The 17,500-nt window shown below is 40.3% G+C and overlaps 2 protein-coding genes across 5 annotated transcripts in view; one reads left to right on the top strand and one right to left on the bottom strand.

The window, feature by feature from the left end:
- LOC311282775 (NACHT, LRR and PYD domains-containing protein 12-like) overlaps window positions 1–17,500 on the top strand; it is an 80,426-nt gene that overhangs the window by 23,785 nt on the left and 39,141 nt on the right. The window contains exon 6 of the mRNA XM_084396783.1: window positions 17,499–17,500. This exon is cut by the window's right edge and continues 172 nt beyond it. Coding sequence (XP_084252909.1) covers window positions 17,499–17,500 — 2 coding nt within the window. The remainder of the gene's footprint in view (window positions 1–17,498) is intronic.
- LOC311283211 (uncharacterized protein) lies at window positions 799–10,365 on the bottom strand. Of its 4 annotated transcripts, XM_084397508.1 has the most exons (22): window positions 10,247–10,365; window positions 8,928–9,096; window positions 7,213–8,844; window positions 6,165–6,304; window positions 5,869–6,073; window positions 5,689–5,793; window positions 5,128–5,321; window positions 4,788–4,929; window positions 4,042–4,698; window positions 3,864–3,955; window positions 3,520–3,633; window positions 3,379–3,426; window positions 3,221–3,304; window positions 3,074–3,139; window positions 2,384–2,444; window positions 2,232–2,282; window positions 2,100–2,144; window positions 1,958–2,019; window positions 1,696–1,754; window positions 1,574–1,608; window positions 1,330–1,483; window positions 799–1,210 (listed from the first exon to the last, which is right to left on the bottom strand). In XM_084397508.1, exons 1-15 carry the CDS (start codon window positions 10,250–10,252, stop codon window positions 2,394–2,396), a joined length of 3,705 nt encoding a protein of 1,234 aa, XP_084253634.1. In that variant the 5' UTR covers window positions 10,253–10,365; the 3' UTR covers window positions 799–1,210; window positions 1,330–1,483; window positions 1,574–1,608; window positions 1,696–1,754; window positions 1,958–2,019; window positions 2,100–2,144; window positions 2,232–2,282; window positions 2,384–2,393. The 4 variants fall into 4 exon arrangements, with proteins under 4 accessions (XP_084253634.1, XP_084253635.1, XP_084253636.1 ...); XM_084397509.1 differs by lacking the exon at window positions 3,074–3,139 and having other exon boundaries at window positions 3,379–3,447; XM_084397510.1 differs by lacking the exons at window positions 3,074–3,139; window positions 3,221–3,304; window positions 3,379–3,426.

The following is a 17,500-nucleotide window of genomic DNA, read 5'->3' as shown; positions in this document are numbered from 1 at the left end:
GGCGTTTCCCAATTATTGGGCGTTTTCAAACCGGTCTAGGCATTTTCCAACCATCCAATCAAAACCGTACGGAAGCCCTAACAGAAGCGGAAATGCGTTATTATTATTTCTCGTACGGAAGCCCATTCAGAAGCGGAAATGCGTTATTATTATTTCTCGTTTTTTCCATGTTTTTTTTCTTGATTTTTACTATTATGTCGATATCGCGACAACATTTATGTCAAAATAAAATATGTGTATAAAATACAGGCTACAGTACCTATTTTCTTAAAAAAAAAAAAAAAGTGTTACATTAAACTACTGAGAGATATGGAATTCTTTCATAAACATAAAATTTCCCGTTCTTATGTTATAAGATACAGATCTTGTATATAATAGCCTGTGAGTGTGTATTATATTTGATAATATTCTCTCCTACCTGCATGCAATTTTTCTCTAAATGTAAACCTTAAAAGCTAAAAGTATTAAAAATTACTTTATTACTCAAATATTTATAATTACATTAGTTTTATTTTCGTTTTGTGTGTGTGTTAACAACACAACATAAATCAAGTTGTAATGGTGATTAACAAGGAAAATTAATAGCAATTTCCAATAAAGTTACCAAATCCTACTGTAAAGCAATGGTGAAAATGATTGTATTGGTCTTTCTCACCTGTATTTTTCAAAATATGATATTTATATGTAATGACTGATATTTAAGTGATATTTGTAGCTTACATTAAATGGTATATAAAGTAAAACGTATTGACCTTTAAATTAAGGTAAAATGTGTTAACTTAGAATAATGACTCTGAAAACTTTAAACATTAGCATCACTTTATTGACCATATAGATACTGTAACCAATATGATGAAAAACTATATTGATAAATGCAGCATTCTCTACTTAATGTAATAGTAAAAAAGAGAGAATCCAATAAAATAAAATAAAATAAGCAAGCAATAAATGTGGCAAGTTCAAACATGAGGAACACATTGCATGAAACATTAGATGCTTCCTCCAGCCTCATAGAAACAGTCGTCTCCGCAGTATCCTTGGAAGTCATCAGAGCCAAAGAACCCCTGCATCACACCTCTTTGCCCTCTTCCTCTGTAGCCTTCACCACAGTCTTTGTATGTAGTCTCACAATGGAGACATCTGGATAGACTGTATGGAACCCTGTACAGATTTCTGAAATTTTCACTGAATGCCTTCCAGTTCACGACACCTGAAAAAAAAAAAGTTGTCAGCTGACATCATCATTGTCTTAATATTCAACCATACATAACTGAGAAAAAACAGAGAGAGAGCTGTGATTAACTAAACAGTGACACTAATAAAACTTACTGTCCAACCACCGAAAGTGAGCCTCTCGGCGGAAACTATCCATGCTCACAATGCTGTTGAAGCACCTGCAGGTGAGGGCAAGGGAGCCAATTGCAACATCACCATCTTGAAGCACAACCTCCAGTAAGATTTCACGAAGGACCAGCGGAGGAAGCTATACATGAACAAAACATAACAATCTGAACTTCTTGTGGTTATAATGATTCCCTTGCATTTTATAAATTGAGTAATAACAAATACATGCCTCCTGTATGATCAGGGGTTGGTCAACGGTTGCCACTATGAGGGGACAAATGAAGAACATCAGTAAATGACAGTCAACATTTACTATAAATAATAGAGTACCTCAAACAAAATAAATCATACCAGTTTTGTGTGGCTTGTCAGTCCGCCTTCTCTTTCTTTGCTGGATTTCCATGACCAATCTTGATAAATTTATGACATAAAAATACATTAATAATACAGTATATCAAGTTTCATTGCATGAAGATATGACAACTAAAAGTCACATTAACTGTAAAGGCATTTTGCCATCCTTGTCATTATTTTTTAGAAAAGGACTAATAACAATAAAAATGAAAGAAAGAAAGAAAGAAAGAAAGAAAGAAAGAAAGAAAGAGTCAAACACCTTGGTGGGAATTTCTCCAGCAAAAGGACAGACCACCATCTTCTTATGCTTGGTATGTCTGACTATATTTGGAAAAAGCACAAGTTTATCAAAACAATTCTTAAACTTACAGAATGTTTTTTAACGAGCTTGGAAAACCCACCTCTGAAAAGTCAAATGTTCCCCCCAAGATGACATAGAGAGCATACTGCAACATGAATTATGTATTATTAACTGCACATAGGTTTAATTCTGACATGGCACCTGCAGAACCAATAGTAGCCATTGATCCTACCATTAGAATGAAGACTCCACAGCTGCAAGACATCTCTTGTCGAGGTATATCCTAGATATAAGTAAATTATTATGATATCATTTTTAACTAGTACCACTAAATTCCTAATTCATTAAAATTTTCAATCACATTTGGTGTAAAATGAAACATACCCCAAGGTCCTCAGAATAGAATTCTGTCCATGTCCCAGGACACAGGCTCTGAGCAATTTCTCTGTCAATATAAATGAATGCACCCCCAGCCAAAAAAAAAAAAAAACAACAACAACACATTAAGATATGCAGTACAAACAGCCAATCAAACAGGGTTTTTAAAAGATAACTACCCTGCATATTACATATGATTACCAAGTAAATTTGAAATAGAACAGAAAATAATAAAGGCAGAGTTTAACAGGAACTGTCCCGCCTTTATTTTTCCCATGGATTTCTTCTTAATGCAGGGATGTACAACATTAATTAATATATGACCCTAAAATTAAAGTGTGTTGCAAGTAAAGTATTTCTTAAATTGTATGCAATGAGAAAAAAGCCAATGGAAAAAAAGAAAAAAAAAAGAAAAAAAAAGAACTGAACATAGAACAAGAGAACACAAAATTCTGTAACAGGAAAACCTGTATATGGCAATGTAAGTGCCATCTCCAAAACCTGGAGTTTTCAGGGAATTGAGAAAATACAATTCACGCAATTTTGGCTTCATGATCTGAAAAAATGTTTTCACCCTGTGTTAGTTGTTAGGAAACGCATAATATCAAGGAAATAATCAGAAATATGCCGCTGATTTCAGTTTGCACAACAATTGGTATTGTATGTTTATGTATCGCAACATTAAAGCAGACTCACACACAGCATCCAATGCTCTGGCACCCAAGATGGGAAGACCACAGCATCCTTGCTCATAATTTCAGGCTACATGTATATAAAAAAAATATTTTATAGTATATAGTATGTTTAATGTTTAAAGACATTACAAATGTCAGTGATCCTTACAGGTAAGTGGTCCATGGGATGTGCACAAATTGGTGGCAACCATGTCACTATGACATGGCTGTCAACTGGATAGATGTCCACATTCTGGCCACAAAAAGAAAATTGTTACGAATTGAACAAAATGAATTTATTTATGCTCTAAAACTTTGAGGTTAAACCTGGGAGAGTGCAATCTGTTGCAGCACACAGAAGCAAGAATTCAGCACCTGTGTGAAAAATATCAACAGCTACTTTGAAATGGACATTATTTTATTTATTATGATTTTAAGTTTTGATTCATGTTTTTGTCTGTTTCTTACATTTCCTTCCACCTCGCAAAGGTTTGTCAGTGTTATTAAGTCTTTCTGTTTTATGACAATAGAGCCCACAAGAGCTACTTCATCATCAGAATTTGCAGAACAAACTTGAGCCATCTGTCAAGAAAACAGAAATGTTCTATTACTTACAAAACAGATTATTAGTAGTCTTAGTCTTCTAAAAGACCTGGCGTTGCACACAGTGAATATTGTTGGCTCTATGATGAATCAGTTGTAAGTTGCTTAGGATATGACTGTCTGAATACATAAATGAAAATGCAAAATCAAAAATTTTATCATAATAGAGGACTGCAGTTGTGCAATTAATAACTGTTTAGCTATATTACCAGTTTACGCTGTGATCGGGTCAGTGGCTTTCCCCAGCAAGCCTTGCTAGGTTTTATCAGATGTAGTCTGGTCATTTCAGGAGCCCTGTTCTCTTTATTTAAAGACACATAAAAGACATAATGATTTGTAAATAGCAAATAAGAGATAAGGTTCAAAGTATACATGTAATAAACTTACCTACAACCAAACGTCCAAACAAATCAGTTTGGAGGTTTATAGTCGTTTTTGGATGCCCAAGGTCCTTTTGTATTTTTGACAGCATGGATCCATTTTTTTCTTTGTTTTGCATGTGCAAAATGTTTCTTACAAGAAACATGTGGGTGGTGGGAGACATCATATTCAAGAAATAGTTGTTCTTACGCATTCCAGCGAAAAGTTGTTCTGCAGCTTGTGTGTTCACTCTGCCAGCCAACTCTGGGACAATCTGAATCTTTCTAAGTGTGTCTCGCTTATCCTTACTGTTGGCCTCGTGGAACTTGTCAGATAGAGCATAGTGCTCGGAAGAACCAGTCACTGGATGGCAATTATCATCCTCATCCATCTTCTTCTCTTTTATCCAGGGTAGGCTTATAGTTAGGGTTCCGCTCTCTGCAGCTGTTATATTGTTTTCTGTAGATTCCGCAAGTCGTCCCTCAAAGGGTGTAAATGGCATTGCTTCTGGCCTCCTTAAGTTGGAATGGGTGGCCAGTCCTCTGGCAAAATCATAAATACAAATGTTTGGGATATGTTTCCATGAAAATAACATGTCCGTAAAGTCTCTAGGACTTTCGGCACGGAGGAGAAATTTTACACTGTAAACTATACCACAAGGGCATAAAATGGCTGCCCATCCACCTGACAAAGAGGAGTATAGTTTGTTTAGTGAATGAAATTCATTAACTTTCAGAACATGTTCATTTGAACTCACAGAGCCCACCATATACCTGATGCTCCCCAAACTTTTTGAAAAATCTTGTCGTATGCACTTCTGTTTTGCATTTCTTTTCTCAGTCTGGATAGAAGATCAGTCTTTGATCCTTCAGTGCCAACTCCACAGGCCTTGCAGAGTTTTCGAATGTCTACAACCTGGTAAAGCACAAATATGTTTGATATTACATTACAATATGAAACTAGCTCTTTGTGTGTTAGTTCTAACTACGACTAGAAGGTAACAACTGATTTAGACCTGCATAGTTATTGTTTCATTACTGGTCAACCATCACCATTTTTAATAAACGGCAAATTATAAGAGGCTATAGAGATTTATACTGAGCTGGTGCATACCTTTAGCTTCATTAATTCATCACTAAGTCTCTCTTCTGTCATGTCCATTTCAGCGATGTTGTCTAGTGTATTTGTGGTCTGCACTTTCTTCCACTCTGTGTTTATCACAGATGGTGACCTGCGTGTGTGTCTGCCGATCCATGGGGCCCAGTTCTCATAATTGGGTTTCAAAGTGTAAGGATTTGTGTCTCCAACTAAAATCATACAGAAAATAAAGTAGTGAAACAAACTCTCGAAACAAGGCATTTTGTTTAGATGTGGAAATACATGTGTAATGCAATGGTTCTCAACCACATTCCTGGAGGCCCCCCAACACTGCATGTTTTCCATGTCTCCTTAATCAAACACACCCGATTCAGATCATCAGCTCATTAGTAGAGACTCCAAGATCAGAAATTTGTGTGTCAGACAATGGAGAGATGCAAAATGAGCAGTGTTGGTGGGCCTCCAGGAACGTGGTTGGGAACCACTGATGCAATGAACTCAACTAGTATGTACAAGAGACAAGGAAGTTGTTTACATTATTGCACATGATAGCCTAATTGTCTTGTTGCAACTTACTCCTCAACAAGCCAGTTGCAATCCTCTCCCTTGAAAGAGTCTCCCAGAACTCCTCGGAATTCACCTCTCCATTGAAGGTTTCAGTTGGCTCACTTATGTCACTGACTGGATAAAGAAACAAAATTAAATGAACACAAATTAACTGGAAATAGAAAATGACAAAAAACTGTGATTGTTTACCTGCCATGTTGAACACTCCCTTTTTATGTAAGTCCATTACAACAACTGGAGGATGATGTCCACATTTTAGACACGAAAAGGCATAATCATGGTGAGTTAGTGCCTCAAAATGTAAATATGCATGAAGAAACTCTGACTCCTTTGGGTAAGGCACGTGTGTTGTCTTTTGCAATATGGAACGCACCCTTCCAACTGACACATGATCCTGAGTGAGAACAGTCATGAGAACATATATCAGTGCTAGATTAAGTTGAACAATCTTGAGCCTAATGTATTTTAAATTTCAGAAACAAAACCTGAACAGAATTCCTTATGAAGATGCATAGAAAGATGCTTAGCAGCACTTTATCATTAAAGTTGTGAAGCCCATGCATCCAGTCCTGGTATCGGTAAAACATATGACAATTACTGCATTTCTTGCAGTATGTGGATATTCCTAATGAGGTAAATAAACAGAAAATATTAGTACAAAATGTCAAATAATCACTTGGCAATTATTGTGAATAGCATACTTTAATACTCCGCTAATACTGGAGTATAATGCAAAAAATGACATGTACTACTCACAAAAAGTTAGGGATATTCAACTTTTGCAAATTGACTTATTGTCTGGGGAGGCACAGCATCCCACTCTTCTTAAAGGGCTGCCCTCAGGTCATTGAGGTTATGGGGTGCAGGGTCACGACCCTCTACATGGTGACAAGCCAATACTATCTGAATAACACCATTAATTCAGTCGTTGTGCCTCTGCATGAGCAACACAGGCCTGATTTCATCTTTATGGATGACAATGCCCCAGCTCATTGAGGTCGCATCATCAGGGAATAGTGGCAGGAGGCTGGGGTACCTCAAATGGAGTGGCTTCCACCTTCTCTAGACATGAATCCCATAGAAAACCTATGGGATAAGCAGAGTCGTCATATAGGAAGTCATAACCCTGCACGCCAGAACCTCAATGACCTGAGGGCAACCCTTTAAGAAGAGTGGGATGCTGTGCCTCCCTAGACAAGAAGTTGATTTGCGAACAGCATGAGATGTCGTTGTTAAGCTGTAATTGATGCTCAAGGAAAGTTACAAGTTATTGAGACATTGACATTTTTGTTGTGGTATACCCACCACTGTTGTTAGCTTTTGTTTTAATAAATTGCTGTAGAAGAATAAATGCATGCTTCTACTTAAATGCCCTTCTTTTATGATATATTATCACTGTAGCACAAACTTTTTACATTTTCCAAAACTTTCAGCCGAAAGTCGAATATGCCTAACTTTTAGTGAGTAGTATAAATCAACAGCTTATAAATATTCAATATTATCATTAAAAATTTACAAACCAGCAATGCCTACCAGTCACTACACCAGAGAGCGTCGCCACTTTAGCATTTTTGGTGATAAGGACAGGAGCACTGAGAGGAACAGGTCCAGGGCACTGAGAGCAGAACTCCTCTTCAGGAATAAGATGTTGAGGAATGTCTTCCTTCTTTACATCTTCTATAAAAACATCTGATAGTGTGTCTGGAAGCTTTTTGTTATGGTATATATATTGTACCATCTGCTTTAGGCCATCACTCTTTGGAGGATATTCCCATTGCAGGCCAGACAAGTCATCATGTTCTGCTGGTTCAATCTCTGCAGCTGCTTCTGGCATGGTTGTGAAGAGATCCCGCTTCATTTGAAAGAGACACCATTTTGCTATGCACTTATGCAGACACGATCTCCTACCTTTGATACAAGGGCAGTGCCAAGTGTTTGTCTTGGAATTGTAATTAACCAAAACTCTGCCCAGTCTACTGTAATAAGAAACCCTTGGCTCATATACTGATATATAATGCTTGTAGTCGGGGCCTCCAATAGTAACAAGGCTAGTAAATGTTGCACCTTTACTTGTAGCCTGACCTTGCAGTGTAAGGCATTGGTTTTTCCTTGTGTTACAAAACCATTTTTGCTCCACCATCTCAGTCAACGCGTCCTCTGATAACTCTTCATGAGGTGCAATAGCACAGGAGTAGTCTACTGATCTCAGATGCACACATGATGTAACCAAAAGTTCACTCCTTTGAGTCATTTCAGCACAAGTGTTGCACATATCCATTTCACACATTACCTTGTGTGATGAGCCCCAAATTTTCTTCGCCACATGAATGGGAATACAGGGCCCACGAAATGATTTTGCTACAACATATATCCCATTCTTTTTATCAACACACTGTGTTGGTAAATGATAAGTTGAAGATACGAGATGTATAGGTTGATGTTTCCGCTCAATGTGTTTTTTCAAATTTTTTGAATTTAGACTCACCCCACAGTGAGGACACCTCACAGTGATTTGCTTTCTTTTAATCACTGGAGGAGCTGCTGGATGACGTGGTGGATCAGGTGCTGCTGGGGGCAGCGAAGGAGATACTCGTGGTGGATCAGGTGCTGCTGGGGGCAGAGAAGGAGATACTCGTGGTGGATCAGGTGCTGCTGGGGGCAGAGAAGGAGTTACTCGTGGTGGATCAGGTGCTGCTGGGGGCAGAGAAGGAGATACTCGTGGTGGATCAGGTGCTGCTGGGGGCAGAGAAGGAGTTACTCGTGGTGGATCAGGTGCTGCTGGGGGCAGCGAAGGAGATACTCGTGGTGGATCAGGTGCTGCTGGGGGCAGCGAAGGAGATACTCGTGGTGGATCAGGTGCTGCTGGGGGCAGCGAAGGAGATACTCGTGGTGGATCAGGTGCTGCTGGGGGCAGCGAAGGAGATACTCGTGGTGGATCAGGTGCTGCTGGGGGCAGCGAAGGAGATACTCGTGGTGGATCAGGTGCTGCTGGGGGCAGAGAAGGAGTTACTCGTGGTGGATCAGGTGCTGCTGGGGGCAGCGGGTGGAAACTGCAAAGATGCCTTTTTATAGCAGCTTTATTTATGTAGGTCTGTGGACACTGACAGCAGTGAAAATGCTTGGCCTTTTGGCCACAGCCAAGGCCACAGCTGTATATGACATAATCTAAAGCAAAATTGAAAATAGCTATGTTAGTAGATGTAAAAAAATGTTTAATACACATTTATAAGATATGCATATACACTCACCTCCATATTCAGTTGCTCTTATTTTATGCCCAGCTATATGGGCCACTATTTGATGATACTGTCTGGGCTTACATATTTCAGATGTGCAGAAGGGGCATGTGAATAAATTAGTATCTGCAAGGTAGCGCTGTGGTTGAGGCTCTTGTCCTCTCCGCTGAATTGTGATGTGCTGAATAGACAACAAATTCATCCTTTTTAATTTAAAAAAAGTTTCCTCCTCTGTACATAATCATTTTACATTTTAACATTCATCCATTATGTTAGTATATAGGTTTGATTAATGCCTGCACTGATATAATGAAGAGTGTTGAACATTGACTAGTGAGCTGATCTCACTGCTAAAAAAGGTCAAATCATGTTTCTATTTAAATCTAGTGGTCTGCAGAGGTTTTTGTTAGGGTTATGTTTAGGGGTACATAATGGGTTATGAGATATAATATAAATAACAGAAAAAATAGAAATATTACATTAAAATTGATATTAAAAATAATAAACTTAACAAGCAATGCTTTTTCAGCTTTTCTGTGGAGCTTTTCTTGTTTTCTTACAGCACACCTCACACTCAAACACCATTTCATATATGAAGGGAGTGTGTTCTGGACTGAATGAAAACGTAATTTATCCAAAATATTATAGTTTTTAATAATTTTTTAAGTAGATAAAATTTGCAGTTAGATTAATGTCCACAACACTTTCCTTAAAATGTATTTATAGTTATTTTTTTGTACATATTAGTACCTATACCCCCCGGTTTCACAAACAATTTTAAAGCCTAGTCCTAGACTAAAATGTAAGTCTGCGCTGTTCCAAATGAAATAAACTTGCACTTACTGATCTTAAAATATATCAGTGCCTTTGTTTTGTCTCAAGATGAACACCAGTAATGTTTTTTTTTTTTCTAAGCATGTTTATGAAAAATATTTAAATGTCCTAATTGAACTATGGACTAATCCTGGTTTAGGCTAAACCCTGTCTGTGAAACCGGGCCATAATGTCCTGGGGACATAAATGGCACCTATTCGGTGGAATATGCCATTAACATTTGTTTACAACTATTGTTTTCTAGTCTGACAAGCTAACCATTTTTTTATATATATTAGAATACGCCGACAGGAAAAAATTAAGCAAACTACCACTATCAACACTAAAGTAACAAACTTATGCACCAAAAAGTTAGCGAATGTTTGCTAAAGCTAATAATGGTTAGCGATAGATTGTAAGTGGCAGACCTCTTGGAGCTTTTTCTGCCTAATCATGTTGCAAGCACATTTACACAACGTTAACTTAGACAAAATGAGAATTTACAAAAATCCACTTACATCCATATGCAGGACAGGTGATCTCTCTCCTCATTTCACCGCTTTCTCACTCATATCTGATGGGAAAAGCATATTCAAGTATTAGGAATCGCCCACTCAAGTTTTAGCAAACCAGGCACAGAAGTTGTAAAACGCCTACCCAGTTGGGAAACGCCCCAAAATTGAGGAACGCCTTTTTTTGCTCTGCAGAGACCTCATTCTCTGCCTGACTGTTCACTCAGAAAACGTTTTACCATTCTCGCGAGAGTATTACAATTAAAGGTACATGCAGTTAAAGGTAAAAATGCGATAACAGTCCTCTATTCCCAAAATATCACCAATGTAATATAAATGCACTCTAAATTATCCACACACGTTTTAGATAATTAAGTTGGCTCAGTTGGTTTAAATCATATCTAACAAATAGAAGTTTCTCTGTTAAACTTGGTAATTTCTCTTCTTCGCCTGCTCAACTCTCCTGTGCAGTGCCGCAGGGGTCTATTCTCGCACCCATTCTCTTTTCCCTGTATTTACTTCCTCTGGGCTCCATTTTCAGAAAGCATGGTGTATCATTTCACTGCTATGCAGATGATACACAAATTTATTTGCCTCTGAAACACAACAAAGATACGGCTCTGAAATCTCTTTTTGCATGCCTAGAAGAAGTAAAAATGTGGTTTTCTCAAAATGTCTTATTTCTGAATGAATCCAAAACCGAGGTTATAGTCTTTGGCCCCCATGACAACTTTAATAGCAGTAACATTGTTCTGGATCACCTCTCTCCAACTTCATCTTGCATTAAAAACTTAGGTGTTTTCTGGGATCAGAACTTCAAATTTGAAAAACAAATTAATGCGGTGATCAGTTCTTGTTTTTTCTAGTTACGTCTTCTCTCTAAGATCAGATCCTCTCTTTCTGAGAAAACCTTAGAGATTGCTGTCCATGCGCTCATTACATCACGGTTGGATTATTGCAACTCCCTCTACTATGGCATACCCAAACACTCTATTGCTCGTCTCCAATTAGTACAGAATGCTGCTGCAAAGTTCCTCAAAAGAAAACTCAAATTTGATCATGTTTCACCGATCTGTGACTGGGATCTCGCGTTTGCCGAGGCAGCGCGTAGGTTTATGTCTGCATTGCAATACAGAATCTATATAGTGGCTCGGATCTCGCGTTTGCCGAGGCAGCGCGTAGATTACGGCTACTCTGCAATAAAGATTCTGTGACTAATCTCGCGTTTGCCGAGGCAGCGCGTAGATTAATGTCTGCATTGCAATACAGAATCTATAGTGGCTCGGATCTCGCGTTTGCCGAGGCAGCGCGTAGATTACAGGTCTGCAGGGTGTAGACTCTGAGTTTACTCTTCGGCTCCCGCCTGAGCCTGTTTAAAAAGAATAAAATAGGCTTGCGTTCCTAGTGCATCAGCTCGCGTCTGTCGAGGCAGCGCGTTGTCTGTTTGCATTGGGTTCGCACGTGGAGCAGTGTTTACAACGCACGGTTCGGAAGCCCGCGTCACTGCGGCTTCTTCCGACCGTGTTAAAGACCCGGTGTTTGATTTATCTGATTCTGAGGAGTCAGATACTATCAACACTGATCCACGAATATTCACCACATTATGAGGAGTTGCTGGAGAAAGACTGGGGCTGTAATGAAATTAAATGTTTGGTAATTTAATAAGAAGGAAGCGTCTAAAAAGAGTGCTTCCTGCAAACCCAGTCAAAATCCTTGTGTCAGAGTCTTCCTTTTTCAAACGATCTCCATACTGAGGTACTGAGATTGTGGAATAATTGAAGAAGAAAATTAAAGGGGAATTTAATGATGCAGGGGGTAGAAGAATATTTCTCCCAGATATCGTATTACCTCTGATGACTCAGACACGTCCCTCCAAAATTAAAGTGGAGCTAATATAAATATTATCTCGAATTTGGTAGGGAAGGCTTATATGGCGGAATGTCAAAAAAAAAAAAAAAAAGAAAAGAAAAAATGCATACCTACATATGGTAGTCCAGGTCCCTCGGGGACAGTCACCAGCTCCTCATATTCTGGGAAGTCACCTCTTCCCCTCCCCTTCCCCCTGTACAGGGCTCGGGGTCAGAGGAGACGTTCTCATAAAAAAAAAAAAAAAAAAAGCCCCTAAGTCAGGTCTGAGGACTGCCTTTCGGGCTAGGAAAAAATAAACTATGAGGTCCTGGCGTAAAAACGCCGAACCTTTAAGGGCACTTCATATTATTTTCGGTTAGTTCCTGCCGATCTATCGCTTCAGGTCACCGAATCTCAAAACCTGAGGTCAGTCTCGAGGGACTGATCTCCTTATTAGATTATTCATCGGTTACGTCCTGCCAGTAAACTGCTTCAGACCACCGATAAGCACATTATATCACCTGAGACTAACCCAGAGAAATTGATTCCTCTTGTAGATTGTTTAGACGCCTGGTCAGGCCTTCCGAATATATCTAAATGGACCCTGGGTATAGTTAAAGGATATAGAATCCAGTTTAAAGTAAGACCACCCGATTTTAACGGGGTATTTCACACACTGGTTTTCTCACATCAGCGCCAGGTGATGGAAAATGAAGTTGAATCTCTTTTAGCAAAAGCAATAGAAATTGCCCCTAATCAGGAGAGGGATTCAGGTTTTTACAGCCGTTACTTCATTGTTCCGAAAAAGGATGGTGGACTTCATCCTATTGTAGATCTTAGAGTATTGAATAAATCTTTGAGGAGATTTAGTTTCAATATGCTCACTATACCCAGTATCATTCAGCAAATCAGATCTGAAGACTGGTTTGTGACAATAGATCTCATGGATGCTTATTTTCATAACTTCATCATCCATTATCATAGGAAGTTCCTTAGGTTCGCTTTTGGGGGGAAAAGCTTACCAATATAGGGTTCTTCCTTTCGGCCTAACTCTATCCCCTTGCACTTTCTGTATGGATACTGCCCTTGCTCCACTGAGACTTCAGGGGAACCGCATCCTAAATTATTAGATGACTGGCTTATTCTGGCAGAACCAGAGACGCTAGCAATCCAACATCGAGATGTTGTTTTGCGTCATCTTCAGTGCTTGGGGCTGAGGCTCAATGTCAAGAAAAGTTCTGTCTCCTCTTCAAAGAATAAAATTTCTTGGAGCTGAGTGGGACTCGCAATCTATGCAAGTTCACTTGACCCAGCCATGTATTTAAAGTATCGTGGCTGCAGTTAGAGCTATCAGGTTAGGCCAGGCCATCACTGTCAAACATTTTCAAGGAATTTTGGGCCTTATGGGGCCCTACAGTGGTGGCTCGGGACCAGGGGGTTTTCCCCAAGGGGCAACCCCTTCCGTATGATTAGAGTTACGTCCAGGTACCTTCGTTCTCTAGTCATATGGAAAGACATACGGTTCCTGTCCCAAGGCCAGGTGCTTGGAGCTTCGTGTCCCAGAAAAATTCTGACCACGGATGCTTCCCGCAGGGGCTGGGGTGCGGTCATGGAGGGCCGGTACACCCGCGGGGTCTGGAAGGACCATCACCTCTCATGGCACATCAGTTGCCTGGAGATGCTGGCAGTATTCTTTGCCCTCAGGCATTTCCCTCCAGACCTCAGAGGCCATCAGGTCCTTATTGGGTCTGATAATATATCGGTGGTTTTCTATATCAACCATCAGGGGGGCTTGAGGTCTCGTCCTCTGTGCAAATTGGCCCATCATATTCTATTTTTGTCTAAGGACAAATTTCTCTCTGTGAGGGCTATGTATATACCTGTGGTTGATAATGTGGGAGCAGACACCCTGTCGAGGCAGGGGCCCAGGCCAGGGGAATGGAGGCTCCACCCCGAGGTGGTGGAGCTTATATGGGAGAAGTTCGGCCAGGCGGAGGTAGATTTATTCGCTTCTCATGAGAATTCTCATTGCCCGCTCTGGTTCTCTCTCTCGCATCCAGCCCCGTTGGGTCTGGAGGCCATGGTACAGACGTGGCCGAGGCAACGTCTGTACGCCTTTTCCCCCGGTCGCTCTACTCCCTGGAGTTCTGGAGAGGGTCAGAGGATTTTGAGTAGATCTTATTCTCGAAAAACCACACTGGCCTTCTCGAATAGGGTGATCTGGTGGCCGAGGTCATCAGATCAGCTACCTCCAGAACTCCCCGGCTCAGGAAGTTTTAATTGAGTTAGCTGGACCCAGCCTTTTACTGCCCTATGGCTTCAGTACTGGGATTCTTCTATACTCTAATCGGGACCTCTCGTCCACGCTCAGAGCCGCTATGGCGCCTACGGCCTCCGTATGCTCTCAGGGTGGTCCACCCGGGTCGTCCCATGACCTCCATATTTCCCTGTAGCCTTCTAGGATGAATCCTGTTATCCTTGCAGGCTGACAGGTCTGTGGAAAGAAAAGCCCCTGTCGGTTCTGCGGGATACGTGTATATATGTTAGATTAAAAGAAAATCTACATATTTTGGAAATCTGTTAGCTTTCTAGTAGGAAATTTCCCCGGTCACCAATAAGGGTACCGGAGGCTATCTTATGATTTCCTCTGGCTCTTCATCCTTCGTTGCTATAAGTGTGACAGGAGAGCCTTCTAGGCTTTTAGGGTTATCCACTAATGGTGCCTTGGAGTCAGTGTCCTGCCTTTTTAGGCATATGTATATATTGGACCTCACTTCTGAGGCTGTTAACTCAGCCTTTTTCTTACACCAAAAAAGACAAGAATACAATTCTTAGTATAGTGGGTTCTATAAATTCTCCCCTGTCCTTAGCAATGATCCTCACCTTCAGAGTGCTTTCTGCCTCTGTATGCTGCGTCAAAATCTGGATGAACCCTGTCTCTGCAGGCTATCATATTAAATTGCTTAGAGCTTTTATTCGGCTCCGCAGAGTATATCTATATAGGGTATTAAATGGGAGTTTGTTAGCTTTCTTTGAGATATTTCTCCCCGGTAACCAAGGTACCGGAGGCTATTCTAAAAATTCCTCAGGCTCTTCATCCTTCATTGCATGTGCGGTGTAAGCAAGAGAGCCTCTTAGGCTTCCAGAGATGATCCACTAAAAAGGTGTTAGGAGTTAAGTGTTCTGCCTGTCATTAATCAGGCCTATATACTTGGACCTTAATATCGAGGTTGTTGATGCAACCTTCCCTTTGTACACCAAACAAGAAAGAATAAAATTCTTAGCACAGTTGGATCTTTCACTCTCCCTTGCTTTAGTGCTCTTGAGTGTGCCAGATGTTTCACACCAGGGGCGCCTGTTCTCTGTGGGGGCTAGCTGGTACTCGTTCCCCGTAGCGTTGATATGACGCAGCGGGAGTTCCCCGTAACGAAGGGGAACGTCTCGGGTTACTGGATGTAACCCTGGTTCCCCGAGAGAGGGGAACGAGACGCTGCGTCCCCTCTCCCCACCTTCGGGGCGCCCTGAGAACAGCTGCTTTGAACCTTTTTCGAAGCTGTCATTTCCTTGTTCCTGTGACCCTTATATAGCGTCCGGGTCACCGTCACATGCAACGTCATGACGCACGATGACGCACACCAATCCAGATTGGAATAGTTGTATAGTGACTTCAGATAACGCATGCCGAAGGCATTCCCTGTAGCGTTGATATGACGCAGCGTCTCGTTCCCCTCTCTCGGGGAACCAGGGTTACATCCAGTAACCCGAGACGTTTTCATTGTTTTGAGATCATGATGTTAATTTATTTTAATTAAAAAGTTCATATATATTTACTTTTTTTTTTTTTTTTTTATCTGTCATTAATTTTACAATAAAAATACATTTGAGACTGTAAAGGATTGCTTTAAGGACATTTTTATGGTGGCTTTTAATCTTGCATCAAATAGTGAACTGCATACTGTATGCAGACTTGCATTTACAAATCACCAGCAGTAAATATTGTGCTAGTACTACTGAACTACAAGAAGCAAGACAGTTGCAAGCCTTTGATTAGAGTAATGTAAAGCTTTTGATGGGACAGGTCCTAGAGATGTGGTGACAGCTGCGCAGAGGGGGCCCAATGTGATATTTTTGTCATGGGCCCAAAACTCCTGGTGGCGCCCCTGGGCTTTGGTTTTCACCCGCGGCGTCCCGGTTCCAGCTCGATCAGTCACTCAATCATCGCATACGCGTCCATACGCCAGTATTCCACAATGCAGACGCTCAGACTTTGTCGACATGAACAATAATCCAACACAGAGCACTTCACGACACGCTGCAACAACGGCCTCGTTTTCCCTCAGACTTTTCCAAACGCGGATTCAACTTCCCGACCAGACTCTCCTTCCACTTCTCTACTTCCTCTTCCTCTTTTCTTATCGTTCTCTGTCACCCAAAACCACACCTCTTTTTCTCTTTTTGTTACCATTTTTAGTTTCCGTTCGTACAAATTCTACTGACTGTAATGAAATTGTGTAGATTTATGTGTTATTTAATATGATTATTAATTAAATATTTGTTCCTTTTGACTTAATTTGTAGTGGCTCACACACACACACACACACACACACACACACACACACACACACACACACACACACACACACACACGCACACACACTTCTCATACACACTCACACACACACACACACACACACACACACACACACACACACACTTCTCATACACACTCACACACACACACACACACACACTTCTCATACACACACACACACACACACACACACACGCACACACTTCTCATACACACTCACACACACACACACACACACACACACGTCTAGTGAATGTGAATTGTTCTAGATGTCTCTCTCTTCTTGTGTTCAGATGCCTGTGATCTCACACTGGATCCAAACACACACACACACACACACACACACACACACACACAAACAAACCAACACACATACAAACACACTTTAAAAAAGAAGATATTTAATATATTTGGCCAAATGATTTCTTTAAAAAAAAAAAGTAAATTCATAATTCCTTCAGTATTTCTAGTTAGAAACTGCCTTTACGGTTCCCATATCATAGTAGTGTTTAATTCAAAAGGGTCGAACAGTTCTCGTTGTGTTTATCACTGGTTAGAGCGGCCGGCATGAGCAAGCTCATCATTTAACAAGAGGAGATTTGTCTGTGTAAAATGTATTGGGCTTTAAAATGTAGGAAAGTTAAAGTTTCAACAAATTGAAATACTCAAAGTTCAGCTGAACTTAGTTTATGAATGAGAGATCTCTGATCCGCTTATATTAAATGGATGTGTAATTATTCAGCAGATTTAACAAGCTTTTGTTGTGAGTTCTGATGTCACAATCTCAGATATCTTCATTGTTTCTGTGTGTGTTTGTAGAT

Source organism: Rutilus rutilus, assembly GCF_951802725.1.
Source record: "Rutilus rutilus genome assembly, chromosome: 23".
NCBI lineage: Eukaryota > Metazoa > Chordata > Actinopteri > Cypriniformes > Leuciscidae > Rutilus > Rutilus rutilus.
This window is presented reverse-complemented; position numbering and strand designations above follow the sequence as displayed.

What these genes read in the sequence shown, in the direction of transcription:
- LOC311283211 (XM_084397508.1), bottom strand. An exon ending in AAGAGCAACTGAATATGGAG is followed by an intron (nt 8,845 to 8,927) that starts GTGAGTGTATAT and finishes ATTTTGCTTTAG; the next exon opens with ATTATGTCATATACAGCTGT. An exon ending in GGGAGTGTTCAACATGGCAG is followed by an intron (nt 5,794 to 5,868) that starts GTAAACAATCAC and finishes TTCTTTATCCAG; the next exon opens with TCAGTGACATAAGTGAGCCA.